The 12,567-nt window shown below is 41.3% G+C and overlaps 3 protein-coding genes across 4 annotated transcripts in view; 2 read left to right on the top strand and 1 right to left on the bottom strand.

Annotated features, from left to right (window-relative positions):
- The window catches only part of LOC124046852 (piezo-type mechanosensitive ion channel component 2-like), a 35,860-nt gene extending 32,485 nt beyond the window's left edge, over positions 1-3,375 (top strand). The window contains exons 44-51 of the mRNA XM_046367643.1: positions 237-384; positions 518-706; positions 808-900; positions 995-1,164; positions 1,400-1,516; positions 1,707-1,786; positions 1,943-2,171; positions 2,720-3,375. Of these exons, the coding sequence (XP_046223599.1) occupies positions 237-384; positions 518-706; positions 808-900; positions 995-1,164; positions 1,400-1,516; positions 1,707-1,786; positions 1,943-2,171; positions 2,720-2,972 (1,279 nt within the window). The 3' untranslated portion in view covers positions 2,973-3,375. The remainder of the gene's footprint in view (positions 1-236; positions 385-517; positions 707-807; positions 901-994; positions 1,165-1,399; positions 1,517-1,706; positions 1,787-1,942; positions 2,172-2,719) is intronic.
- A 1,019-nt stretch (positions 3,376-4,394) lies between these two features.
- LOC124045727 (ATP synthase subunit epsilon, mitochondrial-like) lies at positions 4,395-7,414 on the bottom strand. 2 transcript variants are annotated; one of them, XM_046365285.1, is made up of 4 exons: positions 7,263-7,414; positions 5,001-5,125; positions 4,854-4,860; positions 4,395-4,591 (listed from the first exon to the last, which is right to left on the bottom strand). In XM_046365285.1, the coding sequence occupies exons 1-4, from the start codon at positions 7,292-7,294 to the stop codon at positions 4,585-4,587; spliced, it is 171 nt and encodes a 56-aa protein (XP_046221241.1). In that variant the 5' UTR covers positions 7,295-7,414; the 3' UTR covers positions 4,395-4,584. The 2 variants fall into 2 exon arrangements, with proteins under 2 accessions (XP_046221241.1, XP_046221242.1); XM_046365286.1 differs by lacking the exon at positions 4,854-4,860 and having other exon boundaries at positions 7,263-7,413.
- A 2,532-nt stretch (positions 7,415-9,946) lies between these two features.
- LOC124045726 (PRELI domain containing protein 3B-like) lies at positions 9,947-12,567 on the top strand. The gene is made up of 6 exons (XM_046365284.1): positions 9,947-10,165; positions 11,082-11,250; positions 11,405-11,494; positions 11,597-11,667; positions 11,772-11,874; positions 11,973-12,567. Exons 1-6 carry the CDS (start codon positions 10,134-10,136, stop codon positions 12,087-12,089), a joined length of 582 nt encoding a protein of 193 aa, XP_046221240.1. The 5' UTR covers positions 9,947-10,133; the 3' UTR covers positions 12,090-12,567.

The raw sequence follows: 12,567 nt of genomic DNA, 5'->3' as shown, positions 1-12,567 counted from the left end.
ACATTCCATAATTGCAGTTGGTATTAAATCACCAACCGTGGCTTTATACCTCTAGGTGGCAGTAAACAACCTTCCAGTTTGTTTTCCAACTCACATTTGTAGAATAATAAAATGGACTACTTTAAAATGAAGATGGCCTCAATGGCACTGCCATGCTCTCACAGACACCATAATGGGACATATACAATGTTGTGTCCTCTAACTATCTCTATGGGTTGTCCCTGCCTCCTCCTCAGGTTCCGCCTGGTTCCCTTCCTCATAGAGCTGCGTGCCGTGATGGACTGGGTCTGGACTGACACCACCCTCAGCCTGGGCAGCTGGATCTGTGTCGAGGACATTTATGCCAACATTTTCATACTCAAGTGCTGGAGGGAGTCGGAGAAGGTAACTGGGATGCCGAACTGCCAATAGACTGGCAGCAGTTGTCAATCTCAAACTCACCTCCATAGAGAGTAGATCTGACTGATTGTGTTGAATTGTGTTGAACTATGAATCATTCCCTCTTTAATTTGTACAGAAATACCCACACACCCCAGGGCAGAAGAAGAAAATGGTGGTGAAGTATGGAATGGGCGGCTTCATCATATTCTTCCTCATCAGCGTAATTTGGTTCCCCCTCCTCTTCATGTCATTGGTCAAGTCAGTGGCTGGGGTGACCAATCAGCCTCTAGATGTCTCAATTCAGCTCAGCATAGCAGGATATGAGGTATAGATGACCTCATAAACTCACAATCTTTCTATTTTGGTAAAATGTTCTCCTTCTGTGAGACTGTTAGTGCTGATGTTTTCTGTGTACATTTTATACAGCCACTGTTCACAATGAGTGCCCAGGAGCAGAACCTGATGCCATACTCAGAGGCAGGCCTCAACCGGCTCACCAACCTCTATGCCACTCACCCGGTAAGAGGATCTTGTTACAACAAGTTGCAAGTTTGAGGGACTGTGGAATTGACCCTAAGGACCTCTGACATACTCCTCTTTCTAACTCTCTCAGTCAGCCATGCAGTTCCTTGTGAACTACATGGCCGAGGACATTGTCATTGCAAAGATCAAGAGTGATGCCAGTCTACTGTGGAGCATCAGCCCTGCCAGCCGTGATGCTATGATCCATGAACTCAGCAACTCCACCCACATCTACATCACCCTGCGATGGGTCCTACTCAGGTACAGTGTAGCAGGGTTGGATAGGGCTCTAGGTTGGTTACCTGTGAAAGGGGTATATAACACCATTAAGGCTTGAGGTCTGACTTTTTGACCTTGTGTCAAAGCTAAGATTGTATGGTTTGTGCTAAAAACATATGCCATATGATACAGCTATAATAAACAACTTAACCGGTTAGTGATAGTGGTAGTGATTTCACTCTGTGTATGTGTGTGTACGTGTGCCCCTCCTCCCCAGGAATGCGTCTCTGTCGATGAACGTGGAGACCGTGGGGGAACACACTGTCAAGTATGAGGACAGGGCCTTGAGGGACCAGATAGTTCAGATGCTCATAGGGACACGCAGTGACTCTGTGTGAGTCTCATCATCACAGCACTCTCAGTCAACATGACATTACTGTCAATAAAATAACCTAAAATAACCGCTCTGAAATCTAGTTGTAGAGGAACCTATTACATTCAAAAGAACTCCACATACAAAAGATATGATCACAATGGTAATAGAATGTTGGTGCTGATATGCTGTCATTCATTCTCTCTGCTAGGGTCATTGAGTCTCTCCTGCCCAAGTTCATCAGAGGTCCCGGAGGACTGGAGTCCAAGATGGCCACCCGTCTGGAAGTAGGTAAGTAACCCTCTATCCAACCATCATACTGTACAGAAAATACATTTAACAAATGCAGATGCTTGTATAACCATGGATCTTAACCAGTCAACTGAAGGTCATGGTCTCTGCTTCTCACTTATTCAAATCTTCCCTGACCCATCTCCAACATCCCAGAACACTCAGATAGGCCTGAGGACCTGCAGATGTTGACCTTCTACCGGCCCCTGTCCATCAAACTACAGCGGGCAGAAGACAGTGGAAGTGCAGAGGGGGGTCAGTGGTGGATGGTGGAGGAATGCACTCCTGGACAAGGGCACATCCAGAGCAGCTGTCACAGCATTGAGATAGTGGTGTTCAACGACAAAGTCAGCCCCTCCAGCCTGGGTGCTCTAGCAGGACAGGGGTAGGTAAAGACTTATACTCAATGCTGCCCCAGGAGCTATTTACATTAAGATAACTATCCCTTCAAAGTGACAATCAGCAGTTGATACAGCCAGTTTTAGACTTATAAATTAATACTGTATGTACCCATTGACTCTTGAAGTATATAACTTATAATTATGAGCTTAGTTAAACTGTCGTTCCCCATCAGAACCCAAAATATAAGCTTGTTTTACCAAATAAAATGTAAACAAACACTATATAGCCTCAAAACATGGTTAGAACTATAATTTTGATATTGTGGATCAGTCCTTGCATCCAAAGCTTTGTCTATGAATTTCTGTGGTTACATTTCTCCAGCCCAATCACTCAGCTTTTACCGAACCTGGTGCCGGGCGATTGATTTGTTATTGTTTCTACTGCTGATTGACGCTTTGACTTGATTTGTTCTCACTGCTAAATAAACTCTTTGTCCTCTTTTCCATGGAATCCAATATACTTATGTTGCTTGTCTGGCCTCGACCTGCAACCTGATACCACCTCCTGTGCCATTCCAACTTGCTACGGTAGAATCGTTGGCCTGTACATGTCTGTGGTGCTGGTCGTTGGAAAGTTTGTCAGGGAATTCTTCAACGGGATATCCCGCTCCATCATGTTTGAGGAGCTGCCGTGTGTGGATCGGGTGTTGAAGCTCTGCACGGACATCTTTGTTGTGCGAGAGACTGGTGAGATGGAGCTGGAGGAAACACTGTTTGAGAAGCTCATCTTCCTGTATCGCTCGCCAGAGACCATGATCAAGATGACCAGAGAGAAGAGAGACTAGAGAGCACCGACATTTTAGTTACGAAAAGGACGATTTGTTTGTTTGTATTCCTACTGTACAATGCATGCATTTTGAATCACTGACTACTTTTAAGTGATTCAAATTTTTACAAAGGAAGACCATAGATCATAATCATAGAAATGTGCTCCAAGTGTGAAACTATTTAATTGAAGTTGAGATGCAACATTTAGTTTTAGATTCAAATGGCTTGTAAAGAGCTTACAGTTGCACGTCTGCTCTACAGAATGTATTTCTCTCAACATTCTGCAACTTTACACATCCCACTGAACACAACCCTGTTTCATTGCACTGAAAAGCTAATCTAGAAGTATTCACTCATTTCACACTGTACTCCACATCTATGTACAGTATTTAATTAAATGAATAAAAATCAGAGATTATATCCTACTTTTACATAAGACTCCTGAAGTGTTAAATTATGAAGAGCCACTCACAGTCCATGTTGCCAGGTAAAGCACAGGGCTTTGCAAAAATATTCATCCTCCGTGGTGTTTTTCCTATTTTATTGCATTAAACTAATTTAAAATGATATTTATTTGGATTACATGTAATGGACATACAAAATAGTCCAAATTGGTGAAGTGAAAAAAAATAACTTGTTTCAAAAAATTAAAAAAGGTGGTGAGTGCATATGTATTCACCCACTTTGCTATAAAACCCCTAAATAAGATTTGGTGCAACCAATTACCTTCAGAAGTCACATAATTAGTTAAAGTCCACCTGTTTGCAATCTAAGTGTCACAATCTGTCAAATGATCTCAGTATATACGTTCTGAAAGGCCCCAGAGTCTGCAACACCATTAAGCAAGTGGCACCATGAAGACCAAGGAGCTCTCCAAACAGGTCAGGGACAAAGTTGGATTACAGATCGGGGTTGGGTTATAAAAAAATATATAAAAAACTTTGAACATCCCATGGATCACCATCAAATAAATGTAAAAAAAAATGTATATGGAACTACAAAAAAAACTGCCAAGAGGGAAGGTGAACCAAAACTCAGACCAGGCAAGGAGGGCATTAAAATCAGAGGAAACAAAGAGACCAAAGATAACCCCGAAGGAGCTGCAAAGCTCCATAGCGGCGATTGGAGTATCCAATCTGATGGATGCCGCTAAATACAGGGAAATTCTTGAGGGAAACCTATTTGTCTGCTAGAGATTTAAGACAGACAGAGGTTCACCTTCCAGCAGGACAATAACCCTAAGCATACGGCTAAAGCAACACTTGGGTGGTTTAAATGGGAAATGTAAAAATCTATTTTAATTGCAGGTTGTAAGGCAACAAAATAGGAACAAAATAGGAAACATGCCAAGGGTGAATACTTTCTCAAGCCACTGTATATCTTTACAAAACAGGGGCAAACAAGAGTCATGGATGCAAGCTTAAGTAATCCAGCAGACATCTTTTAAATAGGAGTTTTAATTCATTTTCTTAATTACAAATTAAAGGAAAAACATCTCCATTCTGTTAGGTCCCCTATCTATCCACAAATCTAGATTTAACCCTTGCATTTTCATCCATTCACAAAGACAGACATTGGCAGGGACTACGAAAAATCCTCTTGGCCCTGAAGAACATCCATTACATTTATTCAGATCCTGCAAGATAAAGAAAGGGAAACATGTCAAGTTAGACTGATCTCAGAAACTTTGAACTATTGATGTTATCTAGCTACTTGTTCTAGTTGCTTGAGAAGTGCAGATTACAAAAAGAGAGTAATGCCCATAGACAATATATAAATTATGGTGATTACTGTCTGATAATCTGCAGTTCTGTAGTGTTCTACATCTATGGCAATGAGAACGTTGACTTGCCTAATAAAGCAGACTGATTTAGTAGGCAAATAATTGACATGCTTACTTGGCAGCTGCAGTGAATAGAACCAATATAAATCAGGTGTGATAGCCCAAGCAGCAAGAGTTGAGGCAATATTGTGTGATGGTTAGGAGGTGGTAGATGGATACAATTATTATAAAAATTATTGTGATTTGTCCTTTCAATACTCACATGCTATAGCCTTTGGGACATAGACTTTGACGCTGGATTCTGCAACTTTCATTGCCTCGACTTTGAACTGTGGTTTCAGTGCCGCTCGCACTGCACTCGCGCAGATCGCAGAGAAGCGAATGTAGCTGCAGTGGACACAGAAAGAAACACTTTAGCCAGGGCTGCCACCTTTTAAAGAAAGCTTGGAGTGAGATTTTCTATGAATTTCCTTTCCCCCTGGCACGCTACCAAGATGGGGGGGGATTGGGGGGTCCTCCCCCTAGACGATTGTACTGTTTTAAAGCTAATTTCCTGCCATTCTATATATTTTGACATGGCTTACCCCTATGACCGGGGGGGAGAGAGAAGAGGAAAAAAATAAAAAGAACACTGGTCAGATGTATTCTGGATGCTTTGGACATTAAATTATCACTCAATTCTACAACTTTGTAACAGATTTTTGGAGGGGGTGAAATTAAAGTTCTTGGGTGGTTTGACACATTCAGACAGTAATGAAATGTGATAGGGAAATGGGAGAAACAGTGGGAAGGTTGGAAGCAGGGATTGATCCCTGTTGTCAGGTGGAAAGTTGTATATGACATGTGCCCGGGGAGTGTAACCACTACACCAAGGCTCTGCACAGGAAATAATCATGGTTGATGACACTGGGTAACCAAATCATAGATTGCAGTCTCCTTGTCAAGAGACTCCTTTCAAGGTAAGGACAAACATGTTGTATCTTTCAAATAGGACTGAAAGAAAATCCTTCTTGCTCTCCAGGAAGGTTGGCCACCCCTGATCTGTTTCCCAAGCGCTGGGTGTTTGAAAGTGTTCTTGCTATAACAATTAATTTCTCAAAATCACCCAGCCTTTAAGAAAATCTAATGAATATCAACATTCAGGTAGCTGATGCCTACTAGTGGAATATCCTTGCCATGATCTTACTCTACATAGGATGTGTTTATGAGTTCCCCTAGCATGTACAAAATACTAAAATGTCAAATTATATTTGATTCTTGGAGCATTTAATATCCCATGCTTATTTGTATAACTTATTCTAAACTGTCCATGAATGACTGCAAAAAAATACATAGCCTCAATTCATTTACAAAGACAAGTAGGTATATCAGATTTAAAAACAAAAAAATTGTGAAGTAGTCAAATTTTTAAAAAGGGTGGGGAATAACAGTGTTCGTGCAGACACACTAATTACTCTGTTTTAGCCCATTGTTAAGATTGAGAATTGTTCCTCTCAGACAAACTAAATAGATAATCGTCTGAAGTCAAGACGACATCAATTAGCCCCTACACCCTAACCAAAATATTTGTTGATGTATTATTCGCCCTCTAGAATCCTAATGTACAATTCTGGTTTCACAATCTGTTTGACAAAATTATTTTCATAGTTACAAGTCAGGTCACCCTACCAAACTTCCCTGCTTACATACTGCAAGTCTCTGCTGCCTTTTCGTTGTCACAACCTAAAATTCAATCGCCAAACAAGGGGACTAATGCAAGGATGGACTTTAGTACATGCTGTCAAAAGGCTGATTTCTGCAATAGGGACGGGAGTAACAGCAACCTCATCTTGCTCACCACATTGTACATAAAACAGCGCTACCATGCTGCTCTTTTTACAGTTTTATAAACTCAGCAGAGAACGTTCTGGCTCTCCACTCTAATCCTGAGGGGCGTTTCTTTAAAAAATGCATCCAATCCACTTTATCCCTTACATAACTAGACCAATCATATGCTTCAATGTGGCGCGGGTCAGTGTTGTGGCAAGCCAGGACGTTCCGCTTATGTTAAATTGCTATCGCAGATGTTCCGACTTCAACACGATTTGGAGCACAGTTGAAAAGTTAACGCACTATAATTGCAGTACTTTTCAATGCGTGAGATTTGTGCCGTGCCTTGAGCGTTCAAATGCGTGTCACGGCCAACGCACAAGTTGGCAGTTCTGCTTTAAAACAGACTGGGTATAGCATTTCGATTGTACATATTTCAATGAATTTTTGTCCTAAAAGTAATGTCGATACGTAAGACAGAGTGATATGACGGTCAGTCACACCAATTATATGACCACTTTGATTATAACTCACGAGAAAAACGCTATATTAGCTTAACTCGTCAAATTCGTTTATAATATCGTCTAACTAGGCGCTAGCTGGATATCAATCACACCAGAGCTCTCAAGCAAATATGCAATTTAGTAGCTACATCGTTTAAGTGCATGACCTTACAATCAGAATACAGTCCAAATGTAATATTGAATACATTTACCTAAGGCCCGCTTGTCTCCAGTATGCAACCATTTTGCCAGCGATGTTCCGCTCAAGGACAACTCGGATATGTTATAAAAACAGGGCGGAAGAGGCGAAAATGACGTCGCTAGGGTTGACACGCTTCCTGGGGCGGGACTTTTATCTGCGCTTTGTGATCGACAGTATGTGAAATCTGATGAGTACCGTTTTTTAACGTTATGTAGCTAAGGGGATTTGAGTTCTTATTTATGCTACATTTGGCTTTGTTCGAAATACGGTGCACTCTCTCCTCTGAAATACGCGTCAGGAAAATTCCAGACATTTCAATGGATGTTATGTTATTCGGTCATTTTTCACTCTGAAGGACCAGGGAGGGTGGGACGTGGTGATGGGCATTCCGGCTCTTTCCAGTGAGCAGGCTCGTTCGGCTCAGGTCACCAAAAAGATCCGGATCTTTTGGCTCCCAAAAGGCTCTTTAAAAAAAAAGTTGTTTCGTATTTTTTTCAAGTCAAACAGTTTGCGATAGTTTGTCTATGATTGGTGTTAAAACAATTATAATTAAATTATTAAATGAAATCATACTCTAACTTAACCACAAGGTATTTAAAAAATTGATTGGTTTGTTATGAAAAATAATGCTATATAGTATAACTTTTTAATGTTTATTAACAAAGTGCATATAAAACGAATACAATCTGAACACCATAATAAAATATTGCACCATATCAAAGAAAAATAAATAACAATTTGCAGAACTGCAGAATCCCACAAATCGAAATGAATGTAAAAAGAGAAGGATGCTATTACACATGTGCATTTAAAGTATAACTTTTTTAATGTATATAAACAAAGTGCATATAAACGTAACAATTCAAAATTAATACAATCTGAACAACATAATAATAGAATATTGCACCATATCAAAGACAAATAACAATGTGCAAAACTGCAGCATCCCACTTAAAACATTAAACTGGTCCCTCTTTTCTCTCTCTTCTTTATTGCCATGTTATAACCAGCAGCACACAGCAATGCTGACCACATTTTGCTTTTATGGGAGATTTACATTCAGAGATGCAAGCTGCCTCACTTTTGAGGAGCTGATGCGATTTCTTCTCTCAGTAATTATTTGTCCCAGAACAGTTCAGGTTCATGTTTTGTCTACTGATATTACATTCTCATCTACTGCTCATATACATATATAATACTGGAATAAATAATGATGCAGTAATAACTGCTTATTGTACCTCTCTCCACTGATCTCCACAGTGACCTGCTCAAAGGGTTCCAGGACTCTGCACACCTCCTCCACCACCTCCCATTCCTCTTGGGTCAGAGCATCAACAGGTGCATTGACAATGGCCAGGGTAGAGATGATGGCATCCTTTGACTCAAGAAACCGCTTCAACATATAAAATGTTGAATTCCACCTTGTAGTGCAGTCTTGTTCAGGCCTCAGCTCAGGCATCCCCATCAGGCGTTGTGTAGACTTTAGTTTTCCAGCACTTACTGTGCTCCTGTGGAAGTATTCCACAGCTGCTTTCACTTTGTCCACAGTGGGTTTCATCACCTTCAGAGCATCTCTTACAACCAGGTTGATTGTGTGGGCAAGACATGGATGATGAATCCATTTAAAAATGGTTATGTTAGCTTCATTGTTGCTAACAACAGACCACTTTTCCATCTACTTGCCATTCTCTGGCCACTCAACAGTTCCTCTGCCAAGTTCTCTGAGGTGTGTCTGTCACTGAACTCAAAGCAGTCCAGAAGACAGCTAGACATTGAAAAATCTTCAATGAAGTGACATGTAAACCGACATGTAAGAAGTGGTTACCCTTGGTGTCCTGAAGTCAGTGGTAAGGCAAACTGCAGTAGCTTTTTGGACTCTTTCCCACACTGAAGCCTGTGTGCTCTCGTACAGTTGTGGAATAAGTGATTTTGAAAAGGTTTTCCTGCTTGGAATTGTGTACATTGGATTTAGGCTATTGCTATCATTTCTAAAAACCTGTCCTCCACGATCGAAAATGTCTGGAAATCAGTGGCAATCATTTTAGCCAATGCAATATCAATTTGGCCTTGTTTTGCAACAGACATAGACTTTGGTATAAATTGGTCCATAGAAGACTGTGTTGCTGTGGGTCGCGGAGTAGGCCTACTTGACTGAGTGGATACATCTCCACGGGTGGAGGTGCTGGCTCCACCACTATCACTAGCAGGCCCGCTAGTTTCTCGAAGCTCCGCTACAGCTAGCTTCATAGTTGGGTGGACAGTTCGCATATGCCGGTGAAGGTTGTGCGTAGAACCGGCTTTATATGAGATTTTGTTTTGGCAAATTCTACACGGTGCTCCAACATTGTCTACATTTTTAAAATGCATCCAAAAGCTACTATGCTTCCGACTCATTTTCCAGCTGTCCTTCCTCGCTGTTCTCGGCTGCTCAGTGTGTGACTGTGAGTGAGTTGGTGAGTTACCCATCTTTGGTTCATTGGTTGACACTGCGTGTCTGATTGACAGGAACAACCGGTGAGGCTGTTCGTCTGAGCAGACAGTCAGAACGAATGTGTGGGCTTGAGCATTTAGACCCATATTATTTTATTTATTTTCTCGTTCTTTGAATGAGCTAATTCTATACATTTAAATAGTTTGATTATTAATATCTTAATTTGTATATATTTTTATAAATAGATTTGGCTCTTCGAGCCGTCTCCCAACGTTCACCTACAAGAGCCGGCTCTTCGCGAACGACCAATCACTAGTCGGATGACATACTTCTGGTCGCCACCAGAGGGAGCACCACTTGTTGGGCAATTTGGCAACATCTTTCCTTTATAGCTGCTGTCACGCTGTCATAAGTCACCGGCGCCCAAGTACTGACTGAACGGTTTAAAACATGAAGATCTGGACCTCAGAACACATATTCAAGTGAGTAATTTATAAAAGTTCTAAAACGTGTTTAATTAAAATACCTTGATATTAACTAGCTTATTGAAGTTTGTAGCTAGGTTAGCAACCAGCCAGTTAGCGCGCGTTAGCTCTTTGCTTTTAGTCAACTAGCTTCTGGTACAAGTCAATGGGTTTTAGGTAGCAAACAGCTGACTTTAGCCAAATATTTGGCTAGCCAACACATCAAACTTCCATTTTACTATTCCTAAACTAGGAAAAATAATGATAGTTAGCTAGCTATACAACAAAGACAGTACAGTAAGTGAATGCAAGCTAGCCAGCCATAACATTACCATATCTTTGACATTACATTAGTTAGCTGCATTACAAGTAGCTAACGTTAACTGTTAGCCCGAAGTTTACAGCAGAGTGTCACGGGTTCCGGTGCTTTGCTTCAGCTAACTGTTACTTGTTTAAGGTCACGTGAATTCCTCTATTAATCGAATTTTAGCTCAATGTTCTTTTTGGTGATGTCCCGTGCCGCACCACTAGGCATGCACTCTCTGAGGTATTTCTACTCCAACTAGCTATACCGGAGGCTCTGTCAATGGTGGAATCATGGTTGTTATGTCACTATATATTCAGGGTTTAATACTCTTTGGGGAATTAATTTGAGGAAATTCCCCTGTTTACCTCACATCATGAATAGGGATTGTAAAAAATAAACATTGTCAATGTCAAACCAAGTACCTTGTATTACTGAACCCATAATTCATATTTCTTAACCCAATCGACATAACACAGTACAATAATGTCAGGACAGTTTTTCAAATGTATTCATGTGGGGGGCACACCAGGAGGTCCACATGCACAAATGGTAACATTATGATATGCACACATTATGATACTGTATTATTACAGTAATATTGATTTCCTGTGTTGTCCCCCCCCACAGCCACCCGTGGGAGACGGTGACAAAGGCGGCAATGCAGAAGTACCCCAACCCCATGAACCCTGGCGTGGTAGGGGTGGACGTGTTGAACAGACATGTGGACACACAAGGTCGGCTATGCAGCAACCGACTGCTCAGCACAGAGTGGGGACTGCCCTCCTTGGCCAAGACTGTAAGTCCTCAGCACAGTGGATGCCTGTCTCCAATGTTGCCACTAATGCGATTCTACTAAGAAGTGCATTCAGCAGATCTGAGGATGTATTATTTTGTTAGTGATGTCAAATGTATTTCACTGACAGTGAGGATGTCATTGACTTTTCTCACAGCTCATTGGTATAACACGAACAAACACATACATCCAGGAGCATTCGGTGGTAGACCCCAAGGAAAAGACATTTGAGCTACAATCTACAAATGTGAGTTCACCGCTGTTGTCGGATGTTCATTTGTGAATACTATAGATAACTCCACCTTTTAGCCTTGTTGGCTAACGTTGATGCACTTTCCTCTGCTTTCAGATTTCATGTACTAACATAGTATCTGTGGACGAAAAGTTAACATACAGGCCGCATCCGCAGGATCCCGAAAAGTATGTGATTTGTTGATGGTTTGAGTTTATATATGGGAAAATGGATAAATAGCTTTGCGTTTTCACAGCTAAACTGTTTTTTTTATGTTTATCCTTATGTTTAGGACCATACTGACACAAGAGGCACTGATCTCTGTAAAAGGAATTAGTCTGAGCAGTTACCTGGAGGGGCTCATGGCCAAAACCATCTCAGCGAATGCAGGCAAAGTATGACCTCTATCCTTCGCACATGCAGCCTGGATTAAATATTTATGAGTGGAAATGTTCAGCTCCTAATTTTCCCCTGTGTGTTTTGTTGTGTCCAGGGACGAGAGGCGATGGAGTGGGTCATCAGGCGGTTAAACACAGAGATCGAGGAGCTGGCAGCGACTGCACAGGCCACAATCCGCATCCCCATGGCAGCAGCAGTCACAGAGAAATGATCATCCTTCATCTCAATGTACCTCAGACATTTCCCCTGAAAGGGGAGACCAACCTTATCTGCCAGCACAGCCACCTCCTGTATTGGTCCATTCATCTTGTCACAAGAACGCACGATTCCCTCAGCGGACTGTCTTTACAAGCAGGGTACATGCTGTTGGGTACACCGAGTGAAGCTGATGACATTGAACAGGGTGGAGCCAAGTTGCATTTGAGGCTCATGGGATTTGTAGTCTAATGTTTTCAATTACACCGTGCCTATAGGTCATCAAGTTTCTATTTATTCTCCTCCTGTCTTTTTTCTATTGTTATTCTATGGTCGGCTGTCTAACAGGTTTACTCTGGCACTTGACCATTCCATTTAACATAATTCTATGTTGCCTATGCAAGCCATGTACTTACCAATCTTTAAAAGGCTGTCAGTCATTTTCATGGAACTGTTCACTTACTGAGAAGATCAAATATATTTTTATGCTTGTT

The sequence above is a fragment of the Oncorhynchus gorbuscha genome, linkage group LG10 (assembly GCF_021184085.1).
Source record: "Oncorhynchus gorbuscha isolate QuinsamMale2020 ecotype Even-year linkage group LG10, OgorEven_v1.0, whole genome shotgun sequence".
NCBI classification, from domain to species: domain Eukaryota; kingdom Metazoa; phylum Chordata; class Actinopteri; order Salmoniformes; family Salmonidae; genus Oncorhynchus; species Oncorhynchus gorbuscha.
The sequence above is the reverse complement of the archived record's forward strand: the minus strand, read 5'-3'. Positions and strand labels throughout refer to the sequence as shown.

What these genes read in the sequence shown, in the direction of transcription:
- LOC124045726 (XM_046365284.1), top strand. Translation starts at nt 10,134, where the DNA reads ATGAAGATCTGGACCTCAGAACACATATTCAA. An exon ending in TGCCCTCCTTGGCCAAGACT is followed by an intron (nt 11,251 to 11,404) that starts GTAAGTCCTCAG and finishes CTTTTCTCACAG; the next exon opens with CTCATTGGTATAACACGAAC. An exon ending in CATCCGCAGGATCCCGAAAA is followed by an intron (nt 11,668 to 11,771) that starts GTATGTGATTTG and finishes CCTTATGTTTAG; the next exon opens with GACCATACTGACACAAGAGG.
- LOC124045727 (XM_046365285.1), bottom strand. Translation starts at nt 7,294, where the DNA reads ATGGTTGCATACTGGAGACAAGCGGGCCTTAG. An exon ending in TGGAGACAAGCGGGCCTTAG is followed by an intron (nt 5,126 to 7,262) that starts GTAAATGTATTC and finishes TGTCCACTGCAG; the next exon opens with CTACATTCGCTTCTCTGCGA.